We start from the raw sequence: 22,282 nt of genomic DNA, 5'->3' as shown, positions 1-22,282 counted from the left end.
GGTACAACTCTGCAGGTAGACCAGGCCTGAGGAACAACAGGGAATCTTACCTGGAAAGAGGTACTGGCATATGAGAAAGAGAAATTTAAGGTCTTTTGCTGCTTTCTTTTCAAAATTATCTGCCCTTTTTCTTACTCCATCCCTTTTCCAGCTCCATCCCTTTCCTTCTGTTCTTGTTACTCTATTTTCTTGCTCCTCTGCTTGTCTTTTACTATGTACTCTCTCGCTTTTTTCCTCAGTTCCATCTCCATGTTTTACACACAATCTCTCTCCCTCTTCGAACTCTTCTCTCCTGTTTTTTTTGGTTCTTACTCCTATTCAATCTCTAGAATTCTCCTCCCCTTTCTTTTGCTTAAATGACGGTTGGTGCCAGGCTTGCACTATCCACTTCTCTAAAAGCTAACCCGACCTGTTATTGGAATTGTCAGCCTCTCTAGACAGAATTTTCTGCAGTGCAATATAGCTGTGAAAATGCAGGGTGGCCCCAACCTGCTTTCAATGCACATTTAAGTCACTGTGCAGTGAAATACACTGGACTGGTCTACACATAGTTTCTAAACAGATTTAGTTAAACTGGTACACAATGATTTAGTTATCATTGGAAATCCCTTGTGCTGATACTATTAGTTCAGATAAGAGGGCCCTACATTAATTTATGTTAAATGTATTCCTACGCTCTTGAACTCTGAGGATTTGGGGAATCTAACACTCAGTTCAGTGTCATCTTCTTGCTAGCTAAGACAGTGGTTCTCAAACTTTTGAACCGGTGACACCTTTCACATAGCAAGCCTCTGAGTGCGACCCCCCCTTATAAATTAAAAACTCTTTTTTATATATTTAACACCATTATAAATGCTGGAGGCAAAGCAGGGTTTCGGGTGGAGGTTGACAGCTCGCGACCCCCTATGTAATAACCTCACGGTCACCTGAGGGGTCCTGAGCCCCAGTTTGAGAATCCCTGATCTAGGAGGTGTTAGCTGAGAAGACTGAGCATCTTTCACCTCAGGGAGGAAAGATGGTCCAGTGGTTAGGGTGCTACCATCTCACTGGGGAGACCTCAGTTCAAGTTCCTTCTTTGCTACAGGTTTCCTGTCTCAGTGGTTTGAGCATTGGCCTGCTAAACCCAGGATTGTGAGTTCAATCCTTGAGTGGGGCATTTAGGGATCTGGGGCAAAAATCTGTCTGGGATTGGTCCTGCTCTGAGCAGGGGGTTGGACTAGATGACCTCCTGAGGTCCCTTCCAACCCTGATATTCTATGATATGACAATCTGGATTCTGTTTGATCTGGGGCAGTTACGAGTCTCTCTGTGCTTCAGTTCCCCCATCTAGAACAGGATTAATTCTCTACTCACAGGCATGTAGGGAGGATGAATACATTAAAGATAAGGCACTCAGATACAATGGTAATTGGAGCCATATAAGTACCTAAAATCAATTTAGCTTAATTAATAAAAAAAACAAAACAATGTAGGCTAAATTGATTAAAGGTAAATCCATAAAAGGGGTTTTCACTGATACAACTAATCATTCTATAGGGTTTCACAGTATTTTCTTTAAAACTCTATTTAGTTTCATCAGTATTAAATTCTACAGGAGTTTTCAGAAGGGAAATTGAAATACTGTAATAGTAGGATATTTAGCATTTAAAGGAGAACTGTTAAAGGGGGATTTGATTGAGATATTTAGGCTTATGAGGAAACGAACTGAGCAGGCCCTCCTTTTTTTACTCTGTTCCATCATACAAAAATGAAATTAATATCAGTTAAAATTAATAAAAGGAAATACTACACACAACGTATAGTCAGCCTTAAGGTGATTAGAGAATCAGATACTATATCTGGGTTTTTAAAAATGCTGGATAATTTCATGGCTAATAACATTTGTCTTTATGCATGCCAAAATTAGGGTAATCAAATTTTTTGCTTCAGGGTGTAAACTGATCATTTGCAAAAATCAGGAAGGAATGTTTTCCTCTGCACAATATTGAGGAAGTGGGTAGGTGCCTTACAATTTAAGTTGCTTTCCTCTAAGAGCATCAGACATTAGCCAATACTAGAACTAGGATACAGGACTTAATGGATTAATGGTCTGATACAGCTTAGCTTGTCCTTATCTTTTTAAGTTGCTGACAACTCTCCTGATTTAAAAAAATTACTTAAAATAAAAAGTATCTTATACAAGTTCACAGGTTTCAAATATTTGATGTGTTGCATTTAAATCCTCTGTTGGATGTATATATTAGAGTCATAAAGGATTTGGTAGTCACTTGTTACATTTTATTTGCATATTTTCATTTTTTGTGCTTAGAATTGCAAGCTATTTGTTTGAAATTACAAATGTGTGGCTGAGTTATATGGATGCAAGAACTTGGATCAAAGATTAAAAAGTAAATAAATAAAGGGAAATTATTGAAAGCACTGCTCTAGTAAGCTGTTATAGCTTTTTGCAGTTCTGAGTCATTCCTAGTATGTGTTGCTTGTCCAATTAAAATATGCAAGGTTTGAATTAGATCTAAAAGCTGTTTTTGTTTTTTTTTAAAGTATGGCAATACTCCCACAGTATCTTTATATGCATTCCTCTAGCTCCATTTGCCCTATCCTAAACCTTGGCCATTCACCGTTCCAAAAGGTTATGAACATGCCACGCATCCTTCAGGCAGGAAGTTGGGGCTAGCAATTGCTTTTGAGATAGACACTACTGCTGCTTTATGAATGAGCAAGCAATATGTAGAAAATGCCGCTCCTGTCCCCAGTACCTTACAGTGACTTCAACATACTTTTGAGTTTTTGTTCAGCTTTCGTTACCTAGATCACTAGCACTTCTGCCAAAGATACCAAGCTGGCTATTCTTTATTATGTAAATTAGAGCTACTGTGATTATGAAAGCAGTAGGGTGAAATTTCTAGTTGACTTATTAAATTTCCACAATAGTGAAAATTTCCTCTGTTGATTAAAGATGAAGTTTCAGATACAAAAACCACTAACTTACTTGCAGATAGTAAAATAAACAAATAATACAAAATACTAATTTTAACTTTACAATGTTATAGAAAGTAGCTTGAAAAGATTACTCAGTCTGCAGATCCTTGGGCAAGAAGAACCACTGGTGCAATTAAATTATTCTAAAGTTACAGGCCACCAATAAAAGTGACACAGGTTCATAGACTAGCAAAGAATAGTAAGAGGGCAGAGTATACAAGAAGTAATAAAAATCTTCTGTTATGGTTGTACAATATCATTTGTAAAAAACATTTTGAAAATCCTCTCCAGGACTAAGTGTGAGCATCATGTATTGTTGATATAATATCTTCTCCCTTGTTATCTGTTTTGAGGGGCCAATTACTTTTTTTAAACTAATAATATCAACAACCTCAAGCATTCAGCAATCTTGAGTCAGGCCCCCCAAAATCAAAAGACCACCTGAAGACATGAGATTGTGATTAAGTTTTTTGTTTTTGCTTTTATCTGCTTTTTTATTTTTTTTTCCCACCTGGAGGGGGAAGCTGCCAAACCCCAATTTGTGTGTGATAATCTCTGGTTCTTAATTAATCCTTAAATGCACACACAAAAAAAGTAGTATCAGAGGGGCAGCCGTGTTAGTCTGGATCTGTAAAAAGCAGCAAAGAGTCCTGTGGCACCTTATAGACTAACAGACGTATTGGAGCATAAGGTTTCGTGGGTGAATACCCACTTTGTCAGACGGAGACAAAAAAGTAGGACTCCCTGCTCACTCTGTTTCACTTAACTTCTTCTATCTACTGAAGTGCCTCACTCATATGCACCTAGCCTGCTCCACTCCAAATGTACTGTTCCCCACCTACCCTCTTTTGTTCCCCTCTTTCTCCTCAGTCTTATACCCATCACATGCTCCTGCTCTGCCATATCATATTTCCCAGCATCCCCCTCAGTCTGTCTCCTGTTCCCCCTAAACCCATCTCAATCTGCCTCATGCTCCCCATAGTCCTCTGATTCCTCAGTATCCTGTCTAGTTTCCTAACACACTCCTTTCCCTGTTGCCTCTTCAGTCTCACTGACAGCACCTCCACGGTCCCGGTCCCCAGTCTGGCTCTCACATGAGGACTAAAAGGGCACCATTTTCTTTGAGGGCAGCCTGTTGCTTCAGTCCCACTGACAATACTGGGAGATGGTGGCCATCTTGGGTAAAAACCTACACAACTTTGCAAACATCATTATGCTCACCATAAAACAGCAAGCATGGGCAATACTGGAGCTAGGGTTGCCAATTTTGGTTGGACATATTCCTGGACATTTCATCTCATGACAATCTTTGAGTAAAAATTAATCTTTAATTCCTGGAAACTCCAGGACAATCCTGGAGGCTTGGCAACTCTAACTGGACTAATTCTATTACTCAAATAATGGTCTAATCTCTTAAACAGAGCTTTTTAATTCTAATATCCTGAACTACAGGATTCCAATTTAGGTTACTGTTTCAAAAGGCTTGGGAGGGGGAAAATACTTCAAGCAATGCTGCTTCAATTAGTCACCAAAACATAAGATTTTAAGACATGACTACTGATTTTGGGGTCCTAATCACCCTCTCTGAAAATCAGGTATTTAAAAAATATCTCAACTTGGGCATCCAAAAATTGAGGAACTCAGTCACAAGTTCTTTTTAAAATCTTGACTCTAATATAGAGTGCTAACTCCACTTCTATATAAACAGCACAAGCACCTCCCCTTTCTATTAAATCTGAAGCTAGATATTTCTGCTGTGTTCCCACTGTGGGGATGTTTAGTCCCTGGAAGCTTAATGGCCCTGGGCTGTGCCTCATGCTAAGCTGTGATGCCTGACAATTGGTTTCATTTTAAACAAACAAAAAAAAAAGAATGGTAATTAAAAAGGGATGACAGATTCATTGGTGTTTCTTGCTATTTTGAGGGTGGTTTTTTTTGTTTTTTTTTTTGCTATTGGGGGTTGGATCAGGCTTTCAAATAGTTGGGTAGTCAACTCACACATTCTGCTCTACTGATGTTTCACTAAATAGGCTTACCTAAACTGGGATTGCACAATATCTGTACTCTCTGTAAACTATAATTCCATTTATGTAGGTTCAGCTAGGCTAGTTCAAAAATCCAATATCACACCTTATTAGTTCAGTGTAAAAGAACAATAGAAAATGTTGGTTTAAAATATAAATGCAATAGCATCTCTTATACTAAGTTATACTGATTTCAGTTAAGCAATGATGGATGGTGAGGTGCAGTTACCCTGAAATAATTACATTTCTTACCCAATCAAGTACCATACTTTCATATCTATTATGCCATAATCCACCTTTTTGTTGTAAATCTATTAATACACATTCAGATTGACTAAAAACTTAGTATTACACTATCATGTAGCTTTTGAACTAACTAAAATGTGCAGGGCAGTAGAGTTCACACTGATGAGCAGAATGGCTAGAACAGGCATTGTGGGACACTTCTGGAGGCCGATCAGAGCGCATTAATAGACCAGAGTATCCACGCTGGCGCTGCGGCGCTCCAGCGGGAGCGCATCAAACCTTATTCCACTTGCCGAGGTGGATTACCAGGAGCACTCTAGTCGAGGAGTCAGAGCGCTTTATGTGCCTTGCCAGTGTGGACGCATCACTGGGCTGCTTTAATGCGCTCTAACTCGTAAGTGTAGCCATGCAGGGTGGAATAATGCAGACAGCTGCAGAAGGCCACAGGCAATAGAAATAGGACAAAGCCAGTTCACACAATGATGTCATAATTGCAGCTATAGGGGCCCGTTCCCCACCTCACCCTTATATGTTGAAATCCTAGTGTGTGGTCTACTGCTCCCTTTCCAGGGCTGCATGGTGCACAGCAGTGTTTCTTAAACTTTTCAGGGTGGTGAGCCATTCAAAGTTAAAAAAAAATAAAAATAAAATTCAAGACCCCCCTCACACTGACTATAGAAGTCAGAGGAAAAAAGTATCAATGATAACAATAAGCCTATAACATTGATTTGTGTGTGTTTTTTAACAGATAGACAAAAAAACTTGACTTTGAAGGTTAAGGGGGTGCAGGGAGTGGGGGAGCAAGATTTTCCTTGTTTTAGACTGTAATATAATTTCCAGCCTCCCTGCTTGCCTTTCTATGGCCCCTTTGGGAGTTGTGACCCATTGACTGAGGAACATTTGTGTAGAGCATGAGCTGTGTTCTGAGTTCAGAGTTATGCAGTAATGGTAACTTCAGCTCTCTGGGGAATCAGGATGTGGCTCTCTTTGTTTCCACCCTGTCTGGAATAAGTCACTGGTTCTCTTCTTGGCCTGCTCTACAGCAAACTCTATCCAACCTCCTTCACAGACCCAAACAATTCTGGAGGCAATTCCTTTTGCCCTCCCTTTTGAGACTGAGTCTCCTCACTTAGGCTGGCATAGCAGGACAATTTGGGGCAGGTGAGAGAGGTGAAGGGGGAGAACAAAAATCAATGTTTGTACACTTTCAACTTACAAATTTAATATCTGCAGTACTGTGAACTCTCATAATATTTGGTGTTTTTCTTAAAGCCACAGCTTTCATTTAAAAAAATTTTTTTAGGTCACACGATTGCTGAGAACAACTGCAAAGTATATCCGCTAAAGGCTTATTAACTACAAAACTAAAGAATTAAAATGTATTTATTTTACAATCTTATAGCTTTGAGGCATGACTTTTATGATTTCTTAGTGTTTAAGGATGGCAGTATTGTATTTGATATCAGAAATTAGAATGAGCTTCCTAATCAAACTATAACACAAGTTCCTCTCTCAATAGAAACACAGCAAAACTCATATTAGGTAACCATCCAAGAGACTAGTAAGAATTGTTTATCTAGTAGAGATGGATATTGCACATGGTCCTTTCATTGTAGCTGTATAACTAGAGATAAGAAAGATATCACGTCACTTAGAAACACGGATTAATGAAGAAAAAGCCACTCACAAGATCAGGCATAATATGAAAGTGTGATTCTCTATGTCCTACAATTTAATATTCAGTTATAAATTCAACTTATTCCACCTTAACCCTCAGCCCCCTATTACAGACACACACCCCATCATATTTAATGTGTTCTAAGAGAATACTGCCGTGTCATCAGGTATCTATTAAAATACAGCATTACATTTCACTGTTGTCTAGTATGAATTGCAATGCAATGTTTGTGTTTAAGTATGTTAGTAAAATGGCTGCAACAAATTTGTATGCAACTCACAGTCCAACTACAATGATAAACATAAGGACCCAATGCAGCAGTAAAATAATAGAGGCAAATCCAAGTTGTGCAAGACCAGGAGGGCCACAGGTGCTGCCTCAGCAACAGGTGAAAGATTAGTTTGCCATGAAAGGTTTAAAAAACTCCAACAAAAACATAAAAGCTTGGAGTTATAAAGGTGTCCAGAAGATAGTGCTGAGGCTGGATAAAGGGCAAGGTACTGAAAAGTTATCCATGTGTAAAGAGTAGGGGTGACCTCTTGTGCCCTTTTCTCATTGTTTGTGTGTGTCAGAGGGTCAACAGATAACAGAATTTAATGCTGATCAGTCATCTTTATGTGAATTCTTACCGTGCTTCCTCAGCCAAGTAGTACAGTATGGATGAGGAGAACCTATAGAGAAACTTTCTGCAGGGGTAATTAGGAGCTTGACCAGCGATACAAGATAGGGACTGCCTCAGGTAGAGGATGCATGTTACATCTCATCATTCACAGGGCACTCTCTTGGGGATACAGTTATTAATGGTAATACTGGAGTAATCCTCTTTTTTTGTAGTCATGGAAAGTGGATGGACCAATTACTCGAACTTGTAGATTAAGCAGAAGTTTAGACATTGATTCCTTTAGATATAGGACTACATAAAATCAAAAATCGGAAAAACCTATTAGATTACGGAGTTCATCGTTCTCTGTGCAGGGATGATATCTGCAGATATAAAGTGGATATCAATAGATTTGCAGGGCTCTACCTAAGCAGGTAGATTTGCAGGGCTCTACCTCTACCTAAGGTACAGTGCACAACAGAGGGATAACTTAAGAATCTTTGTAAAGTTCACGAACGCATTTGTTCTGGTTGATACATACCTGTTGATTCTTAATTTAAAAAGGACCTGACTTTATTTATGATGTTTTGGAAACACATGAACATCTGTTTTGGAGAAAATCATTTTAAATAACCCACTGATTATGAAATCAAATGCTTTAAAGAACCATATATCCCTGAAAAGAAGGCCAAAAGGATGAATATTGGGGTTTCTACTTTTTACAGCTTGCATTAATGACATGCCAACATTTTAATCAGCAGAAGAACTGTTAAATATGCTGATGACACATATGCAAAAGTATTAGAGTACAGGAGTATTTTTTAGCAGTACTGGTTCTATCACCTTATCTGCTTTGTCTAATTAAATCACTGAGCAAACATGTATTTAAAAATAAAAATGCAGAGGAAAGACAGCTGTTTCATTCAGCTTAAAGATTTTCTGAAACACCAAAGTTGACAATTAAACTTCTCAGCTAGAGGGAAGCTTGTTAAATAATCCTGACAGTTTAAAAGAGTGCCTGCCCCCCCAGCAATATAAAAACTAAAAAAAGAAACTTCCATTTCCCCCTCAAAAATAAAATATTTGTAGAGGTTATGTGTCATATTAACTAGTTTTAGCATGTCATGTATCAACTGAACCAGACTGTGTGCTCCTTGGGGCAGTAGTCTAATTGGAATTACTCTGTAGAACACTGTGAAAACAAATGTATAAAGAAGAACGCCTACACATTAGAACTATGACAATTATCAATAAGACAAATGTCACTAATGGTGTAGCATTTGGTTTTTATTTTTAGAAACCTATTATTGCTACTAATTCTAATATGGCTAACAGTGGAAACATGCATCTGTGATCCAACCCAAGCCCTCCAAAAATTGATAGCACATGTTTTTTGAGGAACATTTCAGATTCACTTTCAAACCTGCTTACTGTGGGGAAAACAAGATATTTGTTGAGTGAGGTGAGCTTTTCACCTTGAAGTTTAATGTTTTGCACAATTATGCTGCTATTGCTCCAAATGATTCACTCTGGCTCCAATGACTGAAAAGAATAACCATTACTTACCTTGTTGTACAGAAAAACAATTGCTTAAAAAAACCCAAAACACTTATGTCCCCACCCCCTCAAAAAAATCCTGTATCCAGGCAATTTTCAAACTGAGTTTTCTTTGTAATTCTCTAGTAAAACATACTAAATTTCCTGTCATGTAATTAAAATGTTGATTTTTACTATATAATAGCATTTTTAAAGAATAGGGTTTAAAAGTGTTAATGTGTCAAATAATTCTGCTATCCACTCAATCAATTAACTTTGGTATATAAAAAGAGAGATTATTACTGAATTTACTGCAATTTTAATTTCAGTGCCTGACAATTTATTGAATGAATGCATTAAATTTAAAAGGCTAATCAATGTTATCATATGCCACATTCCATCTATGAGTAAAGCAGAGATAAAACAAAATTCTTTGATCTTTTTTACTTAACATGTTAACTGTTGAAAAGATGTGAGTGGGTGCTGAACATCTGAATCTGTTGCTTAGGTTTAACCTATAAAATGATTGCATGTAGGAGTTCTTTTAGACTACATCCAAAAGCGTTACATGCTTTTTACTGCTAGACTGTAGAAGACTGGAAGCTAATATCCTCATTACAGCAAGCAAAATCACTCATTATAGAAAATCATTACTAAAAAAACCCTCCTCTTTCTATAGCTGGTTAGCTTTACTGAATGCACCTTCTTTTTTTCAGGACAGTCTCAATTTACTTTGTGCTCAGCTTCAGCTACAATACACTGACGGCTTGCACTGTTGCTTCAAATTCTATTCTTCAGCTGCAAAACACTGTTAAAATAAAGTTAAGCATTTGTTATAAATCCATAACAGCATGGAAATTCAGAGTTAAGGCTAGAAATCCAAGGTAACATTAATCCTTAACCTACTGTATGTAGTCAGTTTAAAATATTAAAAAAAGAAAATTCATTCATTTCTGGAAATAGTTCAAAATGTCTGGCTGAAGTCTCATTTTTTCAAATTTAAGCTGGATTCTGGGCAGATCTTGGGCACAAGGCAAATCTTAGGACTGGGGCAAAAATTTTAAGTCATTTTTGTGCTTCCCCAATATGGAACTAGTGAGCCCCAGACTGGTCCATATGCACAGCTTAGAGCAGCCTAAAGACTGCTGTAAATTGTGCTGTGCCAAAGGTTGCACTGACAACAGCAAATTGCTGGGGTGCAAGGAGGGAAGGTGTTGTAGAAGTTGGTACTGCCGTTTTCTGTGCCACCCAAGGTGAATCCTCAGATCCACTGTGTTTAAATCTGTTTTCTGCCAGGATGAAATGGTACAAAACTGAGTGAAAGCACTGGAGAACTGTGGCCTCTAATTGTAACAGTTTTGCTGCAACTGAATTTCTCTCAAAGAGATATGGGTGCAATGGTTTAGGCGCAGGACCAAGACTGAGAACCAGATCATTTTTAATGGCCACTCTGACAACTACTACCCCCCAGTAGCCTTAGGTCAGTCACTTTCCCCCCATTTGTAATTAAACAGAGGCTACTACTATTTACCAATGTTACAGGGGAATTATGAGAATATGATAATGTTAGTAGAGTGTGAAAATGGAAATTCCATGCAAGTGCTAGTTATTCTTACTCTCAGTTTTTACATTATTCATAAAAGATATAGTACAGAAATGAGCTGGGGGAAACCTTGTTATGGGTTGAGTTGAAACCTCATTAAAATTGATGTGAGAATGCACCCTTCATTTAATATAGTTGTAAAATACGGCTAAGGGGCCACACCTAAAACTAGGCCTATTAAAATCTACCCAGAAACAAGCACCATGTGGGTTAGGAGTTCCACTGGGTATTGTGACCATGTGTGGGTGTGTGAGAAAACAGACAAGAACCAGGGTGTGTGTGTGCGGGTAAAAAGTAAGATGGCCAAGCAGTATACAGAGCACACTGTGACTGGAAAAAAATAGAGAGAGCACCTTTGGGTCTGGTGTTGGCTAAAGAGGCCTGGCGCTGTAGACTAAGAAACTGACTTTGTACATTCCTTTTAAATAAACAAGACTGCATAAAAAAGAAATACAAGACTTCGTCAATTTCTGCTTCCAACTGGAACGTACCCAGGGCCTCAAACTTTGACATGCTGCTCAGGTCAAAAAGGGGCACCATGTGTTTTAGAAAGAACGCCACTAGTCATCACCTACAGTCCCCAACTAAAACCTCTCCAGTGCATCAAGGATCTACAATCTATCTGAAGGACGACCTGTCACTCTCACAGATCTTGGGAGACAGGCCAGTCCTCGCTTACAGACAGCCCCCCAACCTGAAGCAAATACTCACCAGCAACTACACACCACACAACAGAAATACTAACCCAGGAACCAATCCCTGCAACAAACCCCGTTGCCAACTCTGTCCACATATCTATTCAAGGAACACCATCATAGGACCTAACCAGATCAGCCACACCATCAGGGGTTCATTTACCTGCACATCTACAAATGTGATATATGCTATCATGTGTCAGCAATGCCCCTCTGCCATGTACATTGGCCAACCTGGACAGTCTCTACGCAAAAGAATAAATGGACACAAATCAGACATGAAAAACTGTAACATTCAAAAACCAGTAGGAGAGCACTTCAATCTCCCTGGACACTCAATAACAGTCTTATAAGTGGCCATTCTTCAACAAAAAAACTTCAAAAACAGACTTCAACGAGAAATTGCAGAACTGGAATTAATTTGCAAACTTGACACCATCCAATTAGGCCTGAATAAAGACTGGGAGTGGCTGGGTCACTACAAAAAGTAATTTTCCCTCTGTTGATACTCACACCTTCTTGTCAACTGTTGGGAATGGGCCACATCCACCCTGATTGAATTGGCCTCATTAGCACTCCATGCATCTGATGAAGTGGGTTCACGAAAGTTATGCCCAAATAAATTTGTTAGTCTCTAAGGTGCCACAAGGACTCCTTGTTGTTTTTGCTGATACAGACTAACACGGCTACCCCTCTAAAATTAGTTACGTATGTTTCCAGTAGTCTGACATCTCATATCCAAGAAAAGTTTAGAATGGAATTTCAACATCTTATGCTATTTAATGGATAGGGTGTGTATAGAATGAGGGAGGTATTTATATTATTTTTCTTTTTCTATGAATATAGCCTATATAAGAGGTGCCAAATTAACATTCCTGGAGACCTCCAGAAGAGGCACAGCATAGGCCATAATAATGAAAGTTTCTTCAAACACCATGATGATTTGCCTCAACCCTGAGCTGGAGGGATCACTATAGGATGACGGTAATTTAGTTGCCATGAACCACTCAATCCTCAGCCTCTCTACTAAGGCTACCATTCCGGGTGCCATTGTGTGTGTGTGTGTGTGTGTGTGTGTGTGTGTGTGTGTGTGTGTGTGTGTGTGTGTGTGTGTGTGTGTGTGTGTGTGTGTGTGTGTGTTTGTGTGTGTGTGTGTGTGTGTGTGTGTGTGTGTGTGTGTGTGTGTGTGTGTGAGAGAGAGAGAGAGAGAGAGAGAGAGAGAGAGAGAGAGAGAGAGAGGTGGTCATAGATTCATAGATTCTAGGACTGGAAGGGACCTCGAGAGGTCATCGAGTCCAGTCCCCTGCCCTCATGACAGGACCAAATACTGTCTAGACCATCCCTGATAGACATTTATCTAACCTACTCTTAAATATCTCCAGAGATGGAGATTCCACAACCTCCCTAGGCAATTTATTCCAGTGTTTAACCACCCTGACAGTTAGGAACTTTTTCCTAATGTCCAACCTAAACCTCCCTTGCTGCAGTTTAAGCCCTTTGCTTCTTGTTCTATCCTTAGAGGCTACGGTGAACAAGTTTTCTCCCTCCTCCTGATGACACTCTTTTAGATACCTGAAAACTGATGATATGTTCCCTCTCAGTCTTCTCTTTTCCAAACTAAACAAACCCAATTCTTTCAGCCTTCCTTCACAGGTCATGTTCTCAAGACCTTTAATCATTCTTGTTGCTCTTCTCTGGACTCTCTCCAATTTCTCCATATCTTTCTTGAAATGCGGTGCCAGAACTGGACACAATATTCCAGTTGAGGCCTAACCAGCGCAGAGTAGAGCGGAAGAATGACTACTTGTGTCTTGCTCACAAAACACCTGTTAATGCATCCCAGAATCACGTTTGCTTTTTTTGCAACAGCATCACACTGTTGACTCATATTTAGCTTGTGGTCCACTAGAACCCCTAGATCCCTTTCTGCCGTACTCCTTCCTAGACAGTCTCTTCCCATTTTGTATGTGTGAAACTGATTTTTCCTTCCTAAGTGGAGCACTTTGCATTTGTCTTTGTTAAACTTCACCCTGTTTACCTCAGACCATTTCTCCAATTTATCCAGATCATTTTGAATTATGACCCTGTCCTCCAAAGCAGTTGCAATCCCTCCCAGTTTGGTGTCATCTGCAAACTTAATAAGCGTACTGTTTATGCCAATATCTAAGTCATTGATGAAGATATTGAACAGAGCCAGTCCCAAAACAGACCCCTGCAGAACCTCACTTGTTATACCTTTCCAGCAGGATCGGGACCCATTAATAACTACTCTCTGAGTACGGTTATCCAGCCAGTTATGCACCCACCTTATAGTAGCCCCATCTAAATTGTATTTGCCTAGTTTATCGATAAGAATATCACGTGAGACCGTATCAAATGCCTTACTAAAGTCTAAGTATACCACATCCACCGCTTCTCCCTTATCCACAAGCCTCGTTATCCTATCAGAGAAAATCCTATCCAATCCTATTATGTTTCAAATGGAAAACGAACAAGGGAATTATTTGCTTATGATGACTTGTATCAGCTCTTTTTAGAGCCTACTTAGATAATGAATCATTTTTAGATAGGAGCTACTAGATTTACTCACCATCTAACTATACAAAACGAGTAACAGTGATACAGCTCTTCTTTAACACTTTAAAGTTTCATCTAGAGCAAGATGACTCTAATTTTATAAATTCCTGGAATTGGTCTTTATTAAAGAAACATGATTAGACTAATTCTTATGACACCCACAGCCTCCCTATGGTATTGCCTTCAAACAGACCTTTAATCATATTTTTAACACTAGTATTTCCAATTCATCAATACTTATATCCCAGGACTTCAATTTTGGTTAAACAGATTTGTGGCTTCATGTCATTACTGATCAGGAGATGGAGGCCAACGAGCAATAGGGATGGATTTAAAACAGCAGGCCCCACTTCATTAACTTTAACAAGGGAGTGAGGGAGGCTATCCATATCCCCCTTCAAAATACAGGCATTTTATTGGGTCCAATGCAGAGTTAAATGGCCTCATGCCTTTTAATCCAGATTGGCACCCTTCAGACTAACCCTTTAAACTCAGCCACTTCTGAATCTTTTTGCCCCTTCCCCCGCAATGGGGAATGAGGGACCTCAATCTGTGAAAACTAAGGTCTCCCCTTCCCCCTACAAGGTAATATGAACACCTGCCATATTGTGGGTCTCCATTCATGTTTACCCTGAGAGGTGGGCCTTTTAAACTTCTATCCATACTGGCCACAAGCTGAGATGAATTAAACATTTCATGGTAAATTTTTTTTCAGTTTTCATTAAAAGTTTAGTAGCAACTGGACATCTAACTTAATGAATGTCAATGAATGTGAGGTAGGATCAGATGCTAAAATAGGGAAAGAACAGGTTAAAAATTACTTAGACAAGTTAGATGTCTTCAAGTCACCAGGGCCTGATGAAATATATCCTAGAATACTCAAGGAGCTGACTGAGGAGATATCTGAGACTTTAGTGATTATCTCTGAAAAGTCATGGAAGAAAAGAGAGATTCCAGAGGACTGGAAAAGGGCAAATATAGTGCCAATCTATAAGAAAGGGAATAAGGATAATCCAGGGAAATACAGACCAGTGAGCTTAACTTCAGTACCTGGAAAGATAATGGAGCAAATAATTAAGCAATCAATTTTTAGACACTTAGAAGATAATAAGATAACAAGGTGATAAGTAACAGTCAGCGAATAAGTTGTCAAGAACAAATCATGTCAAAGCAACCTAATAACTTCTTTGATAGAGTAACAAGTCTTGTGGATGGGGGGAAGTGGTAGATGTGGTATATCTTTACTTTAGTATAGAGAGTACACTGGGAGGGATTTCAAGTGCTTTGGAGAATAGGATTAACATTCAAAATGATCTGGACAAATGGTCTGAAGTAAATAGGATGAAATTCAATAAGGACAAATGCAACGTGCTCCACTTAGGATGTAACAATCAGTTGCACTCATACAAAATGGAAAATGACTGCCTAGGAAGGAGTACTGCAGAAAGGGATCTGGGGATCATAGTGGATCACAAGCTAAATGAGAGTCAACAGTGTAACACTTTTGCAAAAAAGGTAAATATTCTGGAATGTTTTAGCAGGAGTATTGTAAGCAAGACACAAGAAGTAATTCTTCCATTCTACTCCATGCTGATTAGGTCTCAACTGGAGTATTGTGTGCAGTTCTAGGCACCATATTTCAGGAAAGATGTAGACAAATTGAAGAAAGTCCAGAGAAAAGCAACAAAAATGATTAAAGAATAGATTAGAAAATATGACCTATGAGAGAAGACTGAAAAATATTGTGTTTGTTTAGTCTGGAAAAGAAGACAGAGGGACATGATAACAGTTTTCAAGTACATAAAATATTGTTAAAAGGAGCAGGGAGAAAAATGGTTCTCCTTAACCTCTGGCTTAAATTGCAGCAAGGGTGGTTTAGGTTGGACATTAGAAAAAACTTCCTGTCAGGGTGATTAAGGTGGAATAAATTGCCTAGGGAGGTTGTGGAATCTCCATCATTGGAGATTTTTAAGAACAGGTTACCAAACACCTGTCATGGTCTAGATAATACTTAGTCCTTCCATGAGTGCAGGGGACTGGACTAGAAGTCCTCTCGAGGTCCCTTCCAGTCCTACAATTCTATGATTTTACTCCCTAATATTAAATTTCTATCTATTTCTTTTAATCTAAAAATTGGGCCTCCAGGATGTGGTGAGGAAAGCAAAATCCTTCCCTATGGACATCCTGTCCATTTGGCCCAGAAGCAAAAATTCCTTCCTGATCCTTAAACAGGTGATCTGTTCAGACCCATAGCGTCCTGAAAATGGACCCTGGCAATACCTCAAATATAGGACAGGAAGGGCATAGTAACAATAGCATTAAGATAGCTGCTGGACACACAGGAAGGCTTTAAATACAAAGGAGACTGGAGAGGAGTGGGCGGAAAGCCAATTCTCTCATCTGCCACCAGCAATTCCTTATGTGTATTCTGAGTCAGGAAGAGAAGAAATGTTGAAGTGAGACTAAGCATGTGGGCTCTTCCTTCCTATAGGACCCAGCAGGTTGGTCACCCCCATGCTGATCTGACCTATGCCCACTGAGACTAGGGGGCCCTGTTTATCCCACCATATATTTGCAGTTGTCTTTGTACTTCACATTGCTATAACTCATAATCTGCAAAGAGCTGCTATACATGGAACATAATATTTATTTCAGATATTCAAATCACTGTAGTGTACACCGACATTCATGTAATGTGCAGTGCCACTCTCAGATTGGGCTTCAGTTTCAATTGGATATTCTATGCTAAACTAGTATTATTAATTGATTAGCATTGTACACATTGTACTACTTGGAGTTACCAATGTAGCTAAGCTTTTCTTAGGTGTGTGTGTATATATATATTTCCATGCTAAATGACTTTTTTTGTTTCAGTTTTAACCAAAAAGGTTAGTAGCAATTGAACATCAAAGTTTCAGCTTAAATGTTTTCAGCAACAATATTTACTATGCATTTAATTGAGAAGTTCACATACAGAGCCATTCCTAACCTAGAAAGGACACAAAACACTTAAATAATAATCAGCCCATTGTTGATTGAAACCATAGTTTCTCTCTTTTAATGAATAAATGATATTTATTCACCCACTGATTGTGGGTGATAGTGAAATATATAATTTGTTACTGCATTGTGTTTGATAAAAAGTATTTCAGATTCTTTTCCAATTAAGGAATGGCTCTACATTTGTCCTTCTCTACTATATTAAGCAAGGATAATACAGAAAATACAAAGGAGAATTAATACAGAAAAATTGTACAAGCATATGAACAGTATATTTCTTCTGGGGATAATTTAAGTAGCTTTTAAGATAAGCTTACACAACTATGTTCTCCCCCACACCTAAAATATATATCATTTAAGTTTAGAATAACTTTCCCTCCAAAATTCGACCCCAATATATATATATATGCACACATTGTAAAGTGAAAGCATTTGTTTCTTGGAAAGTGTTCTCGCCAGGTTCATACCACTACACCTACTCTGTCCTCTCTGACTGACTGTGACTACAGGTTTAAAATAAAGAACATTTCTGAGCATGTACTCTCTTCATCTAAGTGCAATATAACAGAAAGTGTCTACAATCTGCCAGACTCAAGAGATAATATATTTTGACCTTTGCTAGCCAAGCGGTTAGGCAGATATTTCTGACGAGAAAAGTAACTTGCGCTTCTTGTCTATATAGACACATCTCCTATCAGCTCACTCCAGAATAAAGAATGGTAACAAACACAGCAAGGTATTATCCAGCATTCCTGCTGGCCTTTTTGAAATTGTAGTTGCTAAGGAAAATAATAGTCAAAATTTTGCATGCTAAGAGAAGGATATAGAACCTTACAATGCAAGAAGTATTTTTATTTTCTTTTTTTATTTTAAACCCACATTACTTACAAATAGCTTTTATGGATTAAATTGTGCCTACCTCTGCACAGGTGCATATATATTTGAGGACACACGGAGACTCCCTGGTTGCATGAGTGTGGGCCATGCAAAACTCAGATCTTTGTGCTCCTGCTAAGCAACAGCTGGGGGAGTCTAAGAAATACAGTGGCACCAGACTCAAAGCAGGGAGAAGATGATCATCCCTCCCATCATACTCAATAGCAGCAGAACTAGGCTAGCACAGCAGGAGTCTTTGTTGCACCATGCTAAAGGGTATACTGGGAATGCTCAGATCCATACTCCCCAAGTGTTCTCAGAGTTTCTAAGCTTGTCTAGGGGTACGTCTACACTACAAGACTATTTCGAATCAACTTAATTTGAATTTGTGGAATCGACCTTATGAAGTCGAAGTTGTGTATCCACACTAAATACACTAGTTCGACTGTGTGAGTCCACAGTAACGGGGCCAGTGTCGACTTTGGAAGCGGTGCACTGTGGGAAGCTATCCCACAGTTCCCGCACTCCCCGCTGCCCATTGGAATGCTGGGATTTCCCCCCAATGCATGCTGGGGGGAAAAATGTGTCGAGGGTGGTTTTGGGTAACTGTCATCATTGAACCGTCACTCCCGCCCTCTCTCCGTGAAAGCGCCAGCGGGAAATCTGTTCGCGCCCTTCTCTGGTCGGTTACAGCTCGGACACCACAGCACTGCGAGCATGGAGCCCGCTGCGATCATCGCTGCACTTATGGCCGTTGTCAACTCCTCGCACCTTATCGTCCACCTCTTCCACAGTCAGCTGCTGAGAAATCGGGCGAGGAGGCTCCGTCAGCGCGGTGAGGACAGGAAGTCACAGAGTGGCGCAGACCTCTCGCAAAGCAGGGTACGCCACGCAGTGGAGATCATGGTGGCAATGGGTCAAGTTCATGGTGTGGAACGGCGATTCTGGGCCCGGGAAACAAGCACGGACTGGTGGGACCGCATAGTGCTGCAGGTCTGGAATGAATCACAGTGGCTGCGAAACTTCAGGATGCGTAAGGGCACTTTCCTTGAACTCTGTGACTTGCTGTCCCCTGCCCTGAAGCGCCAGGACACCCGGATGCGAGCAGCCCTGACTGTGCAGAAGCGAGTGGCCATAGCCCTCTGGAAACGTGCAACGCCAGACAGCTACCGGTCAGTAGCGAACCACTTTGGCGTGGGCAAATCTACCGTAGGGCTTGCTGTGATTCAAGTAGCCCACGCAATCGTTGAGCAACTGTTCTCAAAGGTAGTGACCCTGGGAAATGTCCAGGTCGTCATAGATGGCTTCGGCGCGATGGGATTCCCAAACTGCGGTGGGGCTATAGATGGCACTCACATCCCTATCCTGGGACCGGCCCACCAGGCCAGCGAGTACATTAACCGAAAGGGCTACTTTTCTATGGTGCTGCAAGCACTGGTGGACCATAGGGGACGTTTTACCAACATCTACGTGGGGTGGCCGGGCAAGGTTCATGACGCGCGTGTGTTCAGGAACTCTGGTCTGTTTAAACGCCTCCAGGCAGGTAGTTTCTTCCCGGACCACAAAATAACGGTTGGGGATGTGCAGATGCCTACAGTGATCCTCGGGGACCCAGCCTACCCGCTAATGCCCTGGCTCATGAAGCCCTATACAGGCGCCTTGGACAGTGAGAAGGAACTCTTCAATTACCGGCTGAGCAAGTGCAGAATGGTGGTGGAGTGTGCTTTCGGACGTCTCAAGGGGAGATGGCGGAGCTTACTGACTCGCTCGGACCTCAGCGAAAAAAATACCCCCGTTGTTATTGCTGCTTGCTGTGTGCTCCACAATCTCTGTGAGAGCAAGGGCGAGACCTTTATGGCTGGATGGGAGGTTGAGGCCAATCGCCTGGCTGCTGATTACGCTCAGCCAGACAGCCGTGCCGATAGAAGATCCCAGCGGGAAGCGCTGTGCATCCGGGAGGCTTTGAAAGATAGGTTCCTCGGAGAGCAGGGTAACCTATGACTCTCCAGTTGATTTACAGAAAAGCTGAACCTGAGCCTGTTTCAGTGACTGTTGACTTCGATCTGCGGTTACATACCCCGTTCTCCAGGTTTCCCCCCTTCCAACACACGTTTTAAAATAACTTTAATGGAACACTGATTATGAATAAAGTTTTCTTTAATTATGAATTCCTGTTCAAGGGTTGAAACATGGACGCGGACTGTGGTGGGTACGGTGTGCACTGATGTACAGACCGCTTCTACACTAGAGGAATGACAGGCTCCTGCTCCTACAGCGGTCTCTGAGGGGAGGACGGTTGCAGGTGGGTGTGCAGGAAGGGGTGGGTTTGCAGGAAGGGGTGAGGGGTGCCGTCTTTGGGACGGAGTTTGGATGCAGGCTCTGGACTGGGGGTTGGGGCGTAGGAAGGGGTGAGGGGTGTGTGGGAAGGGTGAGTATGTGTCCGTGGATGAGGGCTCTTGCTGGCGCTCAGGGCATCGGAGAGGCTCGTGGCTAGGGGGGAAGGGCATGGTAAGGGCAGCCTGCCTTGCCATTTGTGGATGTCAGGCGCTAGGACCCTGGGGCAGCATACACCTCACAGACTGACCTGGGGCAGCATTCACCTCCCAGAATGACCCTAGTGCCTAGTGACTGCAGTCTGTGTGTGTCCTGCTGTTGATCCTGCCCCCAAGTCTGTACCCTGGTAATGGAGGCTGTCCTATGCAATTAACCCCCCCCCCCCTTCACACAGTCTTCTGACAAGGAAAACGTGACGGAAACAGTGAATAACAACAAACTACTTTTAATACTCAACTACACAGTGGGGGGATGAAACTTGGATTTGGGACTGGGTGATCCAGGAAGGGAAGCACTTCTCACACTTTAGGGAATGAGGGCTGTTTGGTACATGAGCGCTCTGCTGGGGTGGAGTGACAGTTTTCACGGCCCCTAGCGCCCCTTCTTCTTGTGATTTTGGGTGAGGGGGGGACAGGACTTTGTGGCGGGGGAAGGCGGTTGCAGATACAGTTCAGGGGGGCTCTCTGCTCCTGCCTGCGGTCCTGCAGAACATCTACAAGGCGCCGGAGCGTGTCCGTTTGTTCCCTCATTAGCCCAAGCAGCGTTTGAGTCGCCTGCTGGTCTTCCTGCCGCCACCTGTCCTCCCGTTCGCTGTGTGAGCGCTGCTGCTGACATAGGGTCTCCCTCCACTGTCTCTGCTCGGCCGTCTCGGCTCTGGAGCAAGCCATCAGTTCCGAGAACATGTCGTCCCTAGTCTTTTTCTTTCGCCGCCTAATCTGCGCCAGCCTCTGTGAGGGGGATGCCGGGGCAGTTCGTGAAAGAGCCGCAGCTGTGTGATGGGAAAAAGGAAGTGATTTCCTTGAAAAGATACATGTTTGCGAACACTGAACACAGTCTAGTCAGTTTCTGTGAACAAGACCATACAGGACACGTAGTCTCACGAGCTCTCAGGACAAGTTCGAGATTTCGGAATACGCTTTCATTGGCTGCGGTCTTGCACAGGAGATCGGACAAGCGGGGCGGTACAGCTGAATCCGTGTAGCAGCCAGGCCTGGTAAGCACTACACTATAGGCTGCTTAACAGTTAATGGATAGCTGTGCCCTCCCGCTGAAGGCAATCTGTAAAGCATAAAGTCTGACCCTGTTCCAGCCCCTCGCGGCTGTGCACGGGAAAGATCACTGTATGCTTTTCCTCTGTGGCCTCCAACACGTGGCTGTTAAGCGAAGGTCATTGCTATGCAAAGTAAAAGTCAAGCATTCACAATAGTAACAGTACACTAATTGCCCTAATTAGATGCAGCAGTCGCCGAACGAGATTAGCCTGAGGCGGGTCACTCGGAGAGAGAGAGAGCGGATGCTGCTCGAATCCCTGCACAGACCAGGACCGTACGCTGCAATGCTGGTGGAGGCAATGATTCCGCTGTACATTAGGATGGCCTGGCGCGGAAGAGTGTGCTTCCACGGAGCACCAAATAAGGCACCTCTCCCCAGGAACCTCCTGCGGAGACTTTTCGAGCTGCTCTCCGAGAGCTTCGTGGAACTCTTCGAGGATTTCTGTTCCATCCCTATCTGTGTGGAGCTTCTCTTTATATAGTTTTTTAAGCAAAAGGTTTTATATAGTTTTTACATATTTTTTATTCCTGTTTTTTAAAAAATAAATGTTTCCATGTTTATAGCACTTACCGACTGATCCTTCCCCTGATTCTGAGTCCGGGTTAACGGCCGGGGAGGGTTGGTAGGGGATCTCTGTGAGGGTGATGAAGAGATCCTGGCTGTCGGGGAAAGCGGTATTGTAAGCGCTGTTGCCTGCGTCATCCTCCACAAACCCTTCCTCATCTTCCCCATCGGCGAACATTGCCGAGGAACTGCCCCTCGACACTATCCCATACTCAGAGTCCACGGTCACTGGTGGGGCAGTGGTGGCAGACCCACCTAGAATGGCATGCAGTGCCTCGTAGAAGCGGCAGGTCTGGG

At 41.6% G+C, this 22,282-nt stretch overlaps 1 protein-coding gene across 2 annotated transcripts in view; it reads right to left on the bottom strand.

Moving 5' to 3' along the window:
• ITFG1 (integrin alpha FG-GAP repeat containing 1) overlaps window positions 1-22,282 on the bottom strand; it is a 195,347-nt gene that overhangs the window by 21,087 nt on the left and 151,978 nt on the right. Inside the window, exon 15 of one of the 2 annotated variants that reach the window (XM_044987616.1) lies at window positions 9,722-9,872. The exons of the other annotated variant lie outside the window; for it this stretch is intronic. Coding sequence (XP_044843551.1) covers window positions 9,859-9,872 — 14 coding nt within the window. The 3' untranslated portion in view covers window positions 9,722-9,858. Of the gene's footprint in view, window positions 1-9,721; window positions 9,873-22,282 lie in introns of those variants that run through there. 2 annotated transcript variants of the gene reach the window in all.

This window comes from Mauremys mutica, chromosome 14 (genome assembly GCF_020497125.1).
Source record: "Mauremys mutica isolate MM-2020 ecotype Southern chromosome 14, ASM2049712v1, whole genome shotgun sequence".
In the NCBI taxonomy this organism is placed as follows: Eukaryota; Metazoa; Chordata; order Testudines; family Geoemydidae; genus Mauremys; species Mauremys mutica.
The sequence above is the reverse complement of the archived record's forward strand: the minus strand, read 5'-3'. Positions and strand labels throughout refer to the sequence as shown.